General features: G+C 46.3%; 2 protein-coding genes across 2 annotated transcripts; both read right to left on the reverse strand.

Annotated features, from left to right (window-relative positions):
- Nucleotides 1-3,962: 3,962 nt before the first annotated feature.
- Nucleotides 3,963-9,643, reverse strand: BLOC1S6 (biogenesis of lysosomal organelles complex 1 subunit 6). The gene is made up of 5 exons (XM_071754487.1): nt 9,374-9,643; nt 8,412-8,556; nt 7,266-7,353; nt 6,580-6,666; nt 3,963-5,805 (listed from the first exon to the last, which is right to left on the reverse strand). The coding sequence occupies exons 1-5, from the start codon at nt 9,420-9,422 to the stop codon at nt 5,686-5,688; spliced, it is 489 nt and encodes a 162-aa protein (XP_071610588.1). The 5' UTR covers nt 9,423-9,643; the 3' UTR covers nt 3,963-5,685.
- A 63-nt stretch (nt 9,644-9,706) lies between these two features.
- On the reverse strand, nt 9,707-13,706 carry LOC139800891 (uncharacterized). The gene is made up of 3 exons (XM_071754485.1): nt 13,151-13,706; nt 11,773-11,829; nt 9,707-10,245 (listed from the first exon to the last, which is right to left on the reverse strand). The coding sequence occupies exons 1-3, from the start codon at nt 13,704-13,706 to the stop codon at nt 9,707-9,709; spliced, it is 1,152 nt and encodes a 383-aa protein (XP_071610586.1).
- Nucleotides 13,707-13,805: the final 99 nt, after the last annotated feature.

A 13,805-nucleotide genomic window follows, 5' to 3' on the forward strand; every position in this document is an offset into this window, starting at 1 on the left:
GATCCACTAGCTGCTCTAACATGGAAGGCATTTTGAGACAACTGATTCTGCAATATTATTTGTGGAGAGGAGATATCACAGAACAGGTACATCCTCAGACTCAAAGGATGTGCAGTATACTGAGTGTTGCAAGCATCCTCTTGTCAGGACTACAGATTCCTAACCAGTAAATAAACCTTGAGAGACACAAGTAGTATCCAGATTAAATATTTAACTGAAGCATGACACATTTTTTCCTCTCTGGAGAATCTATCATATGCTCTGCTCCCAAGACTGACTACTTTATCAAGCCATGATATGTACAATCTGTTGCAGGGAGTCAGAACAAATGAAATTAGAAAAGTTTAGCTAGCAAGAGTAAAGATCATTGCAGCTATCCCCTAAACAGCTGGCCACGGATTAGCAGTTTAAACAAGGTGTGCAGGTTAAACCCCGACGTTGCAAAACCCACACGCCCGACACGCCACGGGAGCGGCCACCCGGCAGGTCCCTGCTCACGGGGGTCTTCCTGACACACAGGTCGGACACCCCGAGGCGTGAGGGAAAGCCAGCACAGTGCTGGCAGGTGACAGCTTTCGGTACACCCAGACCCCAGAACCTTGCCCCAGGTGAGGTTCACAGAAGGCAGCGCCCGCTACTGCGGGGGACGCGTCAGCTGTGAGCAGCGATGGCTGCGGGCGCCGCAAACTCTCCTCGGGCACCCCCGAGCCCAGGTGCCCGGTCCTGGGGGAAGCCCCAAAGCAAAGGCGCTTCCCCGGCATCTCGGTCCCCGAGGCCACCGCTGCCGGCGCAGAACCCGAGGCCCACAGGCTGCCCCGCCGGGCATGGCCGGGCCGAACCCTCCCGCCCCGGGGCCGGTGGCTCCCGCCCTCCCGCCTGCCTCTGGCAGCCGCGGCCCCGCGGGAACTCACACCAGGCCGCCCCGCTCTGCCCCTCCGCCCCGCCGGGCAGAGCCAACTCCAGACCCCGGCTCTCACGGCAGGTCTGACCCCCTCGGCCCTGCTCGCCAGGGCAGGTCCCCGCCCTCCCCGCTCCCTCAGATCCCCCCCGGCAGCGGTTCCCGGCCCTTGCCTGCCTGTTGCGCCGACAGCCGAACGCTGAGGAGGGGCGCGGGGGCAAGGACCGCGCCGCCGCCCCGGCCTCGATAAGCGCCGGGTTCTGTCAGCGGGAGCGGCGGGGCGGAGTCCGGCAGCGCCAGGTGCTGCCCGGCCGCCGGGCAAAAGCCGGGGCTGGACCCGCCCTGGGCCTGAGTACGGTGCAGCCCCGTGGTTGCCCCGCCGGGCAGCCCGTGCCGCTAACTTTGTCTGGTATCCCATCTCATCTAAAGGTGCAAAACCCCTTATCGGAGCTGCTAGCATTCAAAGGAAAGCTGAGCAGATTTCAGCACCACATAAGCTTTGTCTGAAGGTTTCTGTTAATGTTTTTTTCCTTTATGTCCTACCACCTTCAAAGCAACCGCTCTTCCAGCTTGCCACCTCAAAAATCAGATTTAAGTCTGGAATCACAGAATGGCTTAGGTTGGTAGGGACCCTAGAAATCATTCATTCCAACCTCCCTGCGATGGGCAGGGCTGCATCTCAACTAGACAAGGTTGCTCAAAGCCTCATCCAGCCTGGCCTTGAACACCTCCAGGGAGGTGGCATCCACAACTTCCTGGGCAATCTGTTCCAGAGTCTCACCACCCATATACTGAAGAGCTTCCTTCTAAGATTGAGTCTAAACCTAATCTCCCCCTTTAGAAAAAATATTCAGAAACAAAAGGAAATCAGACTATCAGAGTCGTAAACTAAAAGCAGAGCATAACTCATCTGGATACATGGAGAAAGAGGATCCTTTCAGTTGAAGTACAAGCAGAAAGCCAGTTCCTTCTTTCTACCCAGCTAACTGCAGCCCACTGATGTGCAAAGCTTTAAAATGTTCTCCCCTAAAGCTTTATAGGTCCTTTGATTTATGGCATGGCGAGACAGCATGAAGTGAAAAAAGCTGTTCTTCCACTATGTTACATTTCTCAAACCAAAAAAGGTCACACAAAGATGAATGCCAAGTAGCATACACAGACAAAATTACTTGTGCCAACTTATATGCATCAAGCAGGAGATCCAAACCACATGTCAGCCCACTTCCTTCTCAGACTCAGCCTTCCCCTCTTGACACAGTTTCTGCACAGGTAAAACTGATCTGCTGGTTAGTAGTTTTGGAAGTTCTTAGTTTAATTATATAGTTTTAGAAGGCTACAAAGAATAGGGAAAAAGTCTTGAGGAGTTAAATGGGAAGACACCACAAGGCTGTTCCACAGTCTGTGTGCACTTGAGAAGCAGAAGGGAAGGAGGCATTCTGCAGGGTGCCTGTTGGTGAAGCAGTCCATGCATCAGCTCCCTGGAGCATCATGGCACACACATTGCAATCACATTCTCTGCTTCCAACAAGAACAGTTTCTCTCTCCCTGCTGCACAGCTGTAATCCTGTCCAGCACAAATGCACTGCCATTCCTCACCACCTGGCAGTGGCAAACTGCCCAATACTCATAGCTTGCCTGTGCCACTTGTCTGGTGCTCTGTGTTACTTTGTGCTTCGATTTGTAGGAAAGCAGCTTCAGTTGCTTTTCTCAGCTCATGTCTGAAGGCCAATAATCAGAGTCAAGCCTGACAATTTCCCCCTGTTCTCACAGACATTCCCTGTCTAGTACAGAGGTTGTTGGAGTTGAGGCCACAGCACTTAACATCTGAATTACAACAACTTGTTTTGCCTGTGTTTAAAAACCCACCTATCAATTTCCTGTCAGGGAAACAAGTGGAAACAACCAATTTTTTCCCTGTCTGCTTGCACAGAAGTTGGCACATATATTAATAGTTGTTGGTGGGTTTTGTTTGTTTTTGTATTTTAAACATATATTTTTAGCATTTCTTTAAAGTATTTTATACTCCCATGCATATTTCCCCACAGAATTCTTACAGAGATTGTCTGCAATTTTAAGAAATGACTTAAATGAATACCTTAACTTAGAAACAGAACACATAAACCAACCATGAAACTACTCACCTGTAGCACAAAGCCCTCCTGCAGCTGCAAAGTGCTGCCTAACCCTTCCATAACAGTAAAGTCCAGGCAGGGTGAGAGGGTGGAAGCTGCTGCATGAGGGCTGGGCATACACTGCCTGATTGCAGAGCTCCTCAGGGCCACCAACACCCCAGGGTGGCTGTGGGACTGATGGGTCCCTTCCTGCTCACCAGGCCACTGGGCTTTCCTGGGAACCTCAGGGCATGCACCTCCTGGCCTGCTAATTATACTGACATTTCCACAGGACATCACCCACATATCTAAGATCAGACTGATTATTCTTCCATGGGAAGTGCCTACCTGATAGTGAGCACAGTCTCAAATGAATTCTAGTAAAACCGGCTCATGTAGAAGAAAAACAGTAATTTCCTCACATCATCATCAATGTTTTTTTCTTGGGGGTAGTTCTTCTTCTGGTATACTTCTAAATCAATAGCATCTGCTTTTATAACAAAAAAAGAAGCAGTAGTAAAACCAAGATAAGTAGAAGAAGAAGAAGAAAAGCAGAATAGAACATACATTCTCATACATATTTTACCAATATGACCTTTATGTAATTTTAGAAACTAGAAAATGAGCAATTTCAGCTGAGCACTGAAGGGCTGAAACATTTCAGTTAGTGGGGTAGAAAAATTAATATTAATTGCTCTATTATTATCCTTGCAGGCTGTATTTACACAGGAGGAAACACCAAAATATGAAAATGCAAAGGCATCGATTTCTATGCTTAGAATTCAGCATTACCAGTAAAAATAGCCTTGATTTTTGAAACAAAACAAGCAAAAACCCCACGGATCTTCACAGAAAGAGACCATAACTTGAAACACTAAACTGGACTCTAGATGAGGAAACACTAATCAGGAAATAGCCCAGGAATTTAATCCCAATTTGAATACTGAGGCATGTAGTTCCATGTTAAACTTTAATAAGAACTGCTTACATTCCCAGATGTTAATTTGAAATTACATTACAAAATAAAATATTTAAGCAATATTTAGTTATGTACATTCTGCTCCAAAAGTGAACTGCAGAAATTCTTAGAAATATACACAAACCACAGCACAGCTTAACAATCCACTGGCAATTTACAGACACACATCAACTTAAAGGAAAAGTACCAGTGGAAAGTTTTAATCTGTTTCTGCTTCAATAACAGCATTTCAGTGTCTCTTCAGACTACTTTAAGTAATTTGTTTTCCTGGCCTCAAAACATCATCCCAGTTTACCTTGCATGCTGGATTATTAATCATTAGAGTATGTCTTTCACAGGAAAATATGACAAATATTCATGGACAGGAAAGTAGAAGTGCAGAAAATTTTAATACAGAAGAGTCCAGGCAGGTGTACACGAGGTAAGTCACCTAAAATGGAAGAAAACCCCCCTGAGAGGACACTGTGACCCTCTTACACCTTATATATTTTATGGAAAACTTTACACAGCTTACCTCCATCTTACTTCAAAACTCACCACTGAAATTACAACTTTAAAAAAGTAACACAGAAAAAGTAATTAGTTTGTTACATTGTAGAAACAAATAAAGCTCTTTCACCAGTCCCGATAACATCTACATTCATTTGAAACTGAGTTTACACCAGGTGCTGCAAGAAAGCAATTACCTTGATATCAACCTCCATTCCATGTTTACCATCAGTATACACCAACAGTCACCAATTTGGGTGAGGACAGTGCAATAAAAATTCTCTTACATAAACCTAAAGTGCAAATAAATAATGTGTTAGGGAAAAAAATTAGATGTAGTAGTTTTTCCTACAAGTAACCGAATTTCAATGAAGTAAAAATTGTTTAGTTTTGGTTATACTTTATTTTGTCATGCAAAATAAAGAAACTACAACTTCTGATCCCACAGAGATTTGCTTAGACCAGAGTCTTCCTGTTGAATCATTATAGAAACTCAAATGTTTGTGGAAGCACAAATTTATTAATATTTGCATTGTGCACACATCAATTTAGAATATCTTTAGTGCTCTGCTTCTCCCTCCCTACCAGTTCAGCTGGGAAATTATTCAGAATTTACTTTAAAGCTGTTCTTAAGCTATTTGAAGACAAAAAAGTAAGAGTGCTCTAACAACGTGAGCATTCAGGTAAATACACTGTAAATTTGGAAGTTTTTTTAGTTCACTAGAGACAGACCAAACTAAGGCTGCAGAGAAATTTGGTATTTATGTGCCAAGGCAAAAAAAAAAGAGAGAGATCCCTACTGCCTGAATCAAAGCAGCTCCAATGAAACAGGCAGTCACTGAAGTTCAGGGATGAGAACTAAACTTTAACTAGTATACTGTATTTTGGCTGAAAAAAATGTATGTCAGTCATCAAATATCAGTCAGAATTCTAAACACTAGAAGAAAATATGGAAAAAAAATATGATGCCTAAGTCTTCTATATACATATACATATAATTAACTTACATTGTTATATTATCAAACTGCATAGCATTACTAAAGAAGGCAACCTGAGTGTTCTGAGTTCCATTATTACCATTCTAGAATTTATAATATCATGGAGTAGACTATTGCTAGTAACAGCTATAGCCCAGTTTAAGCAAAATTTGCCTTAATCCAGAGAATGCAGAAGTTATTAACTTGGAAAAATTGCTGCATGCTCTGGTTTCAAGTCCTCCTGGCAGGTTTTGCTGTTAACTGCTTCTCTCTTTCAAGCTCCTTCTCACGCTGCTGCTCACGTTCTAGTTCTTCCTTCTGTTTCTTCTGTTGCAGCTTAAGTGCTCTTTTCTAAACAGAAAAGACAAGAAAATAATTATAATTTTTGTAGCTGTATTTAAGTTGGAGCTACAAACAGAATCCCTTATATTCACTTAACATTCTCTTCTCCAATACACTCTGCTTATGACTGAATGTTGCATAAACTGTGTGCTTTCTCTTCCTCCTTCCTACTTCCACCTTACTGGCCAGTCAGAAAGGGAAACTCTGTGACATACCTGAGTTAAACACAAAATCACTGTCACTAAAGTAATCTTTTCTGTATCCCAGAGAAAGTAAGTAGTGTGCTTTAGTGCCTACAAGAGAAAATCCTTTTGTTGAACACACTGAAGGACTGATCTTGCTAGAATGTAACCAGAGGCTGCTCATACAGCATGGAGTCAGTGAACTCATGCTACTTAAAACTACTGCATTTAATAGAAGGAGAAATTCTGACATGTTTTACAATCTAGTTTTTATCAAAAAGGCATAGAAACAACAAAGGGAACTTGTCAGAATAGAGTGAATTAAGCAACAGAACAAAGCATGATTCTGATCTCACTCGGACATGAGGACAACACCAAGATTTGCTACCAAGTGATTCAGATGCCCAAATTATTTGAGCACAGATAGAAGTGCAAGTTTAAAAACACACATGGTTTGGCTCTACTGATGACATCCATTTACGAAAAGGACTGAAGAATGTACTTTAATCAGCATTTCAGCATCCATCCAAAATAAAGCTGGATATTAAATTATGTATTCTTGACTTTTATGTTGGAAAGTAAAAGTATTTATCCCACTCACTTTTAACTTTGATGTCTTCTCATGGAGCATCATCATTTCATTTCTAATGTTCACTAACTTGTTGTGATAGTGCTTGGCTTCTGAAAACTTAAAAAACCATCAGTTTAAGCAGCAACTGTCAAGTTGGAAGAGATGTTTTATAAAGCCACACAGCAAAACAGCAACCAAAACAGTGGTTACCAGAACAGTTTGATAATTAAACATGTTCAAGTTTTATACAGAGATACTACATGTGTTAATATCGAAAACTGCCATATTTCAAGAGGTTCACCCAGTAACCTATTGAATTAAGATTAGTTAAACAGAATAAAAATATTACCATTGTAAGCACCATGTATTAATGCTTCATACACCCTTCCTGCTAGTCTGGAGAGGTGCACAGAGCTCATGCTGGAGCCTCAGTTCTCTGAAAAACAGCAGACATTTGCTTTGGCTACTGGTTTTGAACAACTAGACTTACTACCACTGGCTGACTGAGCCTGCCCTTTGTTCCCAGTGCACTTCCTACTTCAGGAAAATAAGTTGGTTCTGCACCCTCTCCAGCAACAATTTGTCCCAAATATCTGAACGAGTTGGTTCTCCTTCTGTAGGTCGCTTAGAACAAGTAAAATCTACAAGTTGTTACTAATGTTTCTGCAGGAAAATCTATACCAGTAAAGAGTTAAGAAAGGATTAATAATACTTACCAAGGCATTGATATCAACAATTGAGTTACACTCTTTGAATTTTGCAATTTCTTGTTCTAATGTTTCTAGTAATACCACTTGGTTCTGTCTGAAAGAAAAAGGATGCACAAAACCACAGTAAAGCAGCAGATATGCTTTTCAACCATCCTTTCAAATAAATATTACTTTTTTATCATAACAGTATCAATACCATAAATAGCACATGGAATACCAGACTCTACTTGTGCACTGCTAGGTTATTTCAATAGAGACACAAGTAAATGGTTTTAGAAATCCCCCAGCTGAATACACACACATTCAGCTGGCATCATACAACATAAGATATCCAGGATGAATATCAGAAAATCCTGAACAGGCACTTTGCAGGCTGCAATGAGTAAACCCTCCGGGCTGAACAAAGGGAAAATCAATTAGCTCTTGACTTTCCACTCAGTTGCCTCTTGTGTCATGCTGCAGGACTGAATTGTTTCTGTATAGAACTTGTGTGGATCCTTGGTGCTTATCAAGGGTCTTCCATCTCACAAAAATCAGCTCAAGTCTTTCCAGACACAGGCTGTCCTTGGCAGCTACATAACCACACCATGCATGGTAAAACCCAAACCTGCAAAACCCAAGATGGTTCCATGTGAAGCCCTTTCCCGTATCTTTGCATCCATGGCAGATACAGTCTGCATTTCAAATAAACTATTTTCACTTGTCAGTGAGATGCCAATGCACAAGCAGTTCTTATCTGTTTAGCTCCTTAATTAGATTTTCTAAGTGTGTCTTTTGCAGTACAGTTTAGGCTGGGCTACAAGATGCCCTGCATCTGAACTGCACCTCTGTAAACAAAATACATCAAGTTTTCAGCAGATTTTCCACTACAAAAGTGGGTATTTAAAAAATATACATGTCTCCTGCTATATATTGCCTAGGGGATTTCAGTGCTTTGGCATTACACACTCCTCAGTCAAAGTTCTGACTGGCCACACTGCAACTTATATACACCCCAGTGGAATACAGATCACTGAACTATTCAGGATGCTATAGTCAGAACACAAAAATGCTACAAGAAACTGCATTCCAGTTAAGGGTAGCTGGAGCATTGTATTGAAAAAAGCTGCAAAACAAAGCATATTAAGAAGTTGTTTTTAAAATTTTGCATACGTAAGTTCCTGCAGTGATGATTTTGATCGCTGAAGATCAGGCAGATAATGAGAAATCAATCCTTCAGTGAGCTGCTCCACAGCTTTTTCATCTATCAAAGGCAGATCTTCTACTACTCCTTCATCTGGAGATGCATCACTAGGACCTACACCACAGAACAGTGAGATTGAATGTCACAGATCAGGTTTCACCGAGAGCAATTATGTATTCCTGTTTAAGAACTAAAAGCATTTCAATACTGAATTCAGGATTATTTGCACTTTATCAACTAATTGGTGCTTTTTTCATCACTGTCTTTATCCTTTTCTTATTCCCAGTTACCTATCATAAGCTTCCTGGTGAACAGTTTTACCTGAATGACAGTAGAATAGAAAGAGCAAAATAAGAGTATTCTCCAAAAACATATAAAAAGAAAAAATCCAAGTACTGCAGTCTGCTGAGGAAAGAAAAGGGGCAAGGAGAGCTGTTGTGGCTACACATCAAGAATACCTAAACATTAATACACACACACTCTTTGCTCTCAATGTCAGAGAATAAAGCCAGGTCTACTAAATAAAATAAAGGTCTTAGCGTGCCACTCAAAACAGACAAAGACCTCACTGAAACACCACACACTGAACTCCAGAGCTTGCCATTTAGTTACCAGTTACAGCGAATGCGGCCTGGGCAAGCTACAGTGCTTTGTTGAACGCAGAAATCTTAGAAAATTAAAAACTTTCCAGGCCACACGGCACAGGAGGAAACCCCGGCAGCAGCCGGCACCCCGCTCCCGAGGGATCAACCCCCTCAGACCCGGGGCCGCGCTGCCCGGGACAGGCGGTGGAGCCACAGCCCCACAGAGCACTCCCGGGGTATCCCCAGCCCTGACCGCAGCCCGGGCTGCCCCGACCGCCTCCCCGGGCCTCCCGGCACCCGCCTTCCCCCCGGCCCGGTCCGGCCCAGCCCGGCCGCCCCTCACGTACCCGAGGCCGGAGCCGCCTCCTTCTCCTCACACCGCTCCGCTCCGCTCATCGCTGCCGCTCTCCGCAACGCAGGGCAGGAGACCGCCTGGGCTGAGGCCGCGACTGTGGCGGGTGCACGGGGCCCGGCTGTGCGGAGAGGCTCGGCCGGCCCGGTCCGGGCGGGAGAGGGGGGGCTCAGCCGCCCTCACCGAGGATCCGGTGCTGCAACCCCGACCCCGAGCGGCGGAACCGCACCATAGAGTCTCCTGAGAGATCACCTGGCTAGAACGGCCAGCGGTCGGGATGCGGAAGTGGCGTCTCAGTGAGGGTGTGCCCCGGCTGCTCGGGGCAGTGTCATGGCGGCGGCGGTGGGCGCTGTTCCCCGACTCTCCTCAGGCGCGGGATGAGGCTGAGCTGCCCCGGGACGGTTCCCGGACGGGACGGTACCCGGACGGGGGGAGGGCTGGTGCCGGCGGTGCGGTCCAAAGCCACGGGCAGAGATGTGGCGGGAGTGGGGCACGGGGCCCAGGAGGGATTCGCCCTCCCAGGGGAGGTGACGTTCGGTACCGTGCGCCCTGGGAGCTCCTCCGGGCTTCTGCTCCCGCTGCGCCGGCCTGAGCGGGCGGTCAGCTCTCGGCAAGGACCGGCTCCCCGGGTGCCATGGTGCGGTGGGGATGGCAGGGATGGAGGTAGAAGTGAGAGGGAGTTGTGCTGTCGGCAGAGGTCCAGGCACTCACCACACCGGCAACAGCAGTTGTCGGGCAGAAGGAGGATGGAGCGAGTGGTGTTTCCCAAGGAAGAAAACCAGTGGAATGCACCGCGGTGTGGTCTGTCTTGGGGACATACTTTCTCCTGTATTTGATACGTCTGTGGTGTAGTTCCCAGTGCCCTGGCTTAAGTAGATGATTCATTATTGGCTTTTGTTCCTCAGGAAATAAACTTCTGAGAGCTACTCTTTGTGTATGTAGCTGTCTCTGCATCTCACCCAGCACTCTAGAGTAATAATATTCTTTCAGTGTAAAAAAAAAAAAAAAAGGACTTTTTAAAGAGTTTCAGTGGGAAAGACTTCTCAGCTTCCAGATGGAATATCCAGTAAGAACAAGTGAGATAATCACTTGAGATGTGGGAGTTTCAGATTTGTTCTCTTGCTTTGCCTGTTCCAGGCTCTCCCACGTCTTGCAGAAATAGACTAAGGGGTGGAATATAAAATTGGTATCAATTTTCTAGACAAGTTAAAATTTAACTATTGATCAACCCAAATGCTACAAAAAAGAGATAGGTAGAAAACCTCTCATTTTGTTTTGGGTTTTTGTCTACAAAATATTCTCTGCTTCAGAGTAACTATTTCCCAAGTGTATTACCAGGTTAATTATCCTGTGAAGGATTAGGTAAGGTTTTGTTCTAAGAAAAAAAAATGTTGAATAGGAAGTTAAGTGAACCACATAATAAGGAATGCAAACATTTGGTTAAACTAACAAAACCCCCAGTTACCTGATGCTCTAAATTTTTAATTTCAAGGAGTTTTGCAAAGTCAATACTAACATCACCATTGCTACATAAAAATAAGATACTGTACAACAGCAAACTCCATAACCCATGGAGCTATACAATGAAACAGTATTAATTACTCAGGAAGAAAATAATGCTGAGAGCATCCCAATATAATTATATAATCTACATAACAAGTGGAATTGGATTTATAGTTCCTATGCAGCAACAGCAACCTGAAGGAGACTGTGAAGAACCTGGACTCTAGCTGCTGGCTCTTCCAACCATCCATGGGCACCAATGTTCATTAATTGTTTAATATCCTTGTAAGCTTTCTTTCTTTCTCCCTGCTCTATAGCCCTCTCTCATATTCCTGCACTTATTTGTTACTTCTAATCCTACAGCAATTCAGCACTTCCTCTCTATCTCCAGGTGCTTGCCCAGAGTTTTTACACAACTTTCTAGCTTTCTTGCTGAGATGCTTTGCCCCCAGCAAGATCAGAGGCTCACAGGCTGGAAAGCTCTTACATTTCAAACTGCTAGAAAGACAAATGGCTACTTCACATTAATAGGTAGCTTCTTAAAGACTCTGTCCTTATTAAGTAAACAAGACTCCAGAGAGAGTACAACCTTGTCTGTCATAATAAAGAAAGGGCATGTAACAAGTTGTTAAAAAAACTCTGCTCTACAGAGGTTCATCTTGACACCATTGGAAAAATCTGGTTTTAGTTATTCAGTGAAGGCAAGCTGGCAAACCTTGGTGCACTGCTTTAGAGTTTTAAATCCCCCCAACTTACCACCCCTCAGTGCTAGAAGGTTTTGCCTCTGCAGGAGGGGCAGCAGAACAGAGCATGAGCATATCCCCCAAGCCCCCAACACAAAGTCCAGCATTTTAAGACAGTTTTACAAGCAGTTGTTCTGGAAGCTCTTACCTGGCCAGTCGTTCATTCCTGTGTCCTCACTCACTCGTGCTGGTACAAGTGGTGAAACTGGTGAAAGAGAGTGTGGGAGTCAGACTTAGCAGCTCAGGCTGGGAACCTGTTAATCCAGACTTACTGCCTATGGAAGTGCTCACAGCTGTGATCCTGTCTCTGCTGCCTTCTCAACTGGCATTTGGATGTCTGTGCAAGTTGTGATCACTGTTACACATACAGATGTTTCCCAACCCTCTAAAATACGTTTGTTTTTTTTAAATTCTGGTCCATTTCAGAGCCTCAGTTCATCATCCTACTCCAATTGCACTGGTAACCCTGCTGGGGAGATTATGAGGTGGGTGAAAGGACCATGGATGGCACCTCTATAGCCACCTGATGAAGAATAACTTGATTTTACATGCTCAAGGGAACAGCCACATTGTAAAGTGGCAAAGGAACTCAAAGAGGAACATAGTTTATTTTTGGACATCATAGCAGGAATAGTAAGCAATTTCCACCCATGGCCAATTTACCACGCACAACTCTCTTCCCACAGGACCTATTCCAAGAAGGGGTTTGCTCCATGTCCTGCAGTGCTGCTCTGATGTGTGCCAGAATCTGCTTATCAGACCTTGACCAGAAAGGACCCTGCTCCAAAATGCAGCAGATATGTACAATTCTCTGATCTTTATTTGGTAAATTCCATCAACCAGGTCAAAAAAACAGGGTATGTGCTTTCCCTCAGGCAGGCGGGTGTGTTTTTCCAGAAATTTGTGTCTGTAGGGAACTGACTGACGCAGTAACAAATTTGGTCGTGGATACAAACTGGCCCTGAATATGCACAGGCTGGAAATGAGAGGAAAATTTCTACTAATCAGACTAGTGAGGAGGGGAAATAACCTCTCAGCAGAATTAATAAAGTAAAAAAATATAACTAAAATTTTAAGTTACAGCACAATTATGAATGGAATGACACAACAGCAGGATCGCTGCCGTTTGTTTCTCCTTAACATCCTTCCAGGAATGTTCAAAAGGTGCCTGTGACTTGTACAGCCTGACACTGCCCGAAGAGGAGCGGTTGGAACTGGTGTCCACAGCCCCTGGTGTCCCTTTGGCAGGGAGAGAAAGAAAAAAAAAAAAAAGGCTGCACAATACAAATTCGTGACGTTTTAAAATTTGAAGCGCAGACCATGCAGCTCAGGCTTCCCGTGCAGGTGGCACCGCTGCATGTCCATGGAAACATCACATGGGGATTTCGTGACTTTCGCAGTTCAGTCTCTGCCTCGCACAACACATTCATCCACCGAACACAAACGCGCGTAGGGAGGGAAACATCCCGCCGGGATACCGCCAAGGAAGCGCGGGTGCCGACAGGCCGGGCGCTGCTTACCGCCACCGCACCGCGCAACCCCCGCCGAGCTCCGCGCCACCTGTGCGGTCTGCGCGGCGAGACAGCGGGAGCGGGACCCGACCCTAAGGCCCGCCCGGGCGGCGCAGGCGCTGTGCTGGAAAGGGCCGCGGCGGTCCGCGGGCGCGCAGGGGATGCCACCTGCCTGCCCGGCCGCCCTCCGCGGGGCAGGGCCCGGCGCGGGAGCGCGCAGGGAATTCGGTTGAGGCGCGGCCCCCGCCCGCGGCGATGCCCGGAGCGCGGCGCGGAGGGATGTGACGCGCATGGCGGCGGCGCTCCCCCTGCGCCGGCAGGGAGGCGGCCCCGCCTGCCCGGCCGCGCCGTGAGCGGGGCTGCGGCGGCTGAGCGCGGCGGGCGGACGGGATCCGCCGGCTGCCCCGGGGTGACAGCGCCCGCGGCGCCTCACAGACAGCTCGGGGGCGGGGAGCCGCGAGTGCCGGCAGGCGGTGGTGTGCAGCGGTAGTGCCGGGGCGCTCCGCGGCAGAGCCCCTCTGTGCGTTCCGACCGGCCTGCGCAGGGCCCGGCGGGGCGAGGTAAGGGACATGTCCTGACGGGACGGCGAGCGGACGGGCGCCGCCTGCGAGGGCGACCTGCGCCAGCGGAGCCGGCCGCGGCGGATCGGCGGCACCCGGCGAGGCCCCCG

This window comes from Heliangelus exortis, chromosome 11, assembly GCF_036169615.1.
Source record: "Heliangelus exortis chromosome 11, bHelExo1.hap1, whole genome shotgun sequence".
Lineage (NCBI taxonomy): Eukaryota > Metazoa > Chordata > Aves > Apodiformes > Trochilidae > Heliangelus > Heliangelus exortis.

Bases quoted from the DNA above. Each gene is read 5' to 3' on its own strand.
- BLOC1S6 (XM_071754487.1), bottom strand. From the start codon at position 9,422: ATGAGCGGAGCGGAGCGGTGTGAGGAGAAGGAGGCGGCTCCGGCCTCG. The intron at 7,354-8,411 runs GTATGCAAAATT...TTTTTCTTTCAG, and splicing joins TCATCACTGCAGGAACTTAC to ACAGAACCAAGTGGTATTAC. The intron at 6,667-7,265 runs GTAAGTATTATT...TGGTTTTTTAAG, and splicing joins TTGTTGATATCAATGCCTTG to TTTTCAGAAGCCAAGCACTA.
- LOC139800891 (XM_071754485.1), bottom strand. From the start codon at position 13,706: ATGTCCCTTACCTCGCCCCGCCGGGCCCTGCGCAGGCCGGTCGGAACG. The intron at 11,830-13,150 runs GTGGCGGTAAGC...CTCTTTCACCAG, and splicing joins GGCGGGGGTTGCGCGGTGCG to TTTCACCACTTGTACCAGCA. The intron at 10,246-11,772 runs GTAAGAGCTTCC...CATCTACTTAAG, and splicing joins AGGAATGAACGACTGGCCAG to CCAGGGCACTGGGAACTACA.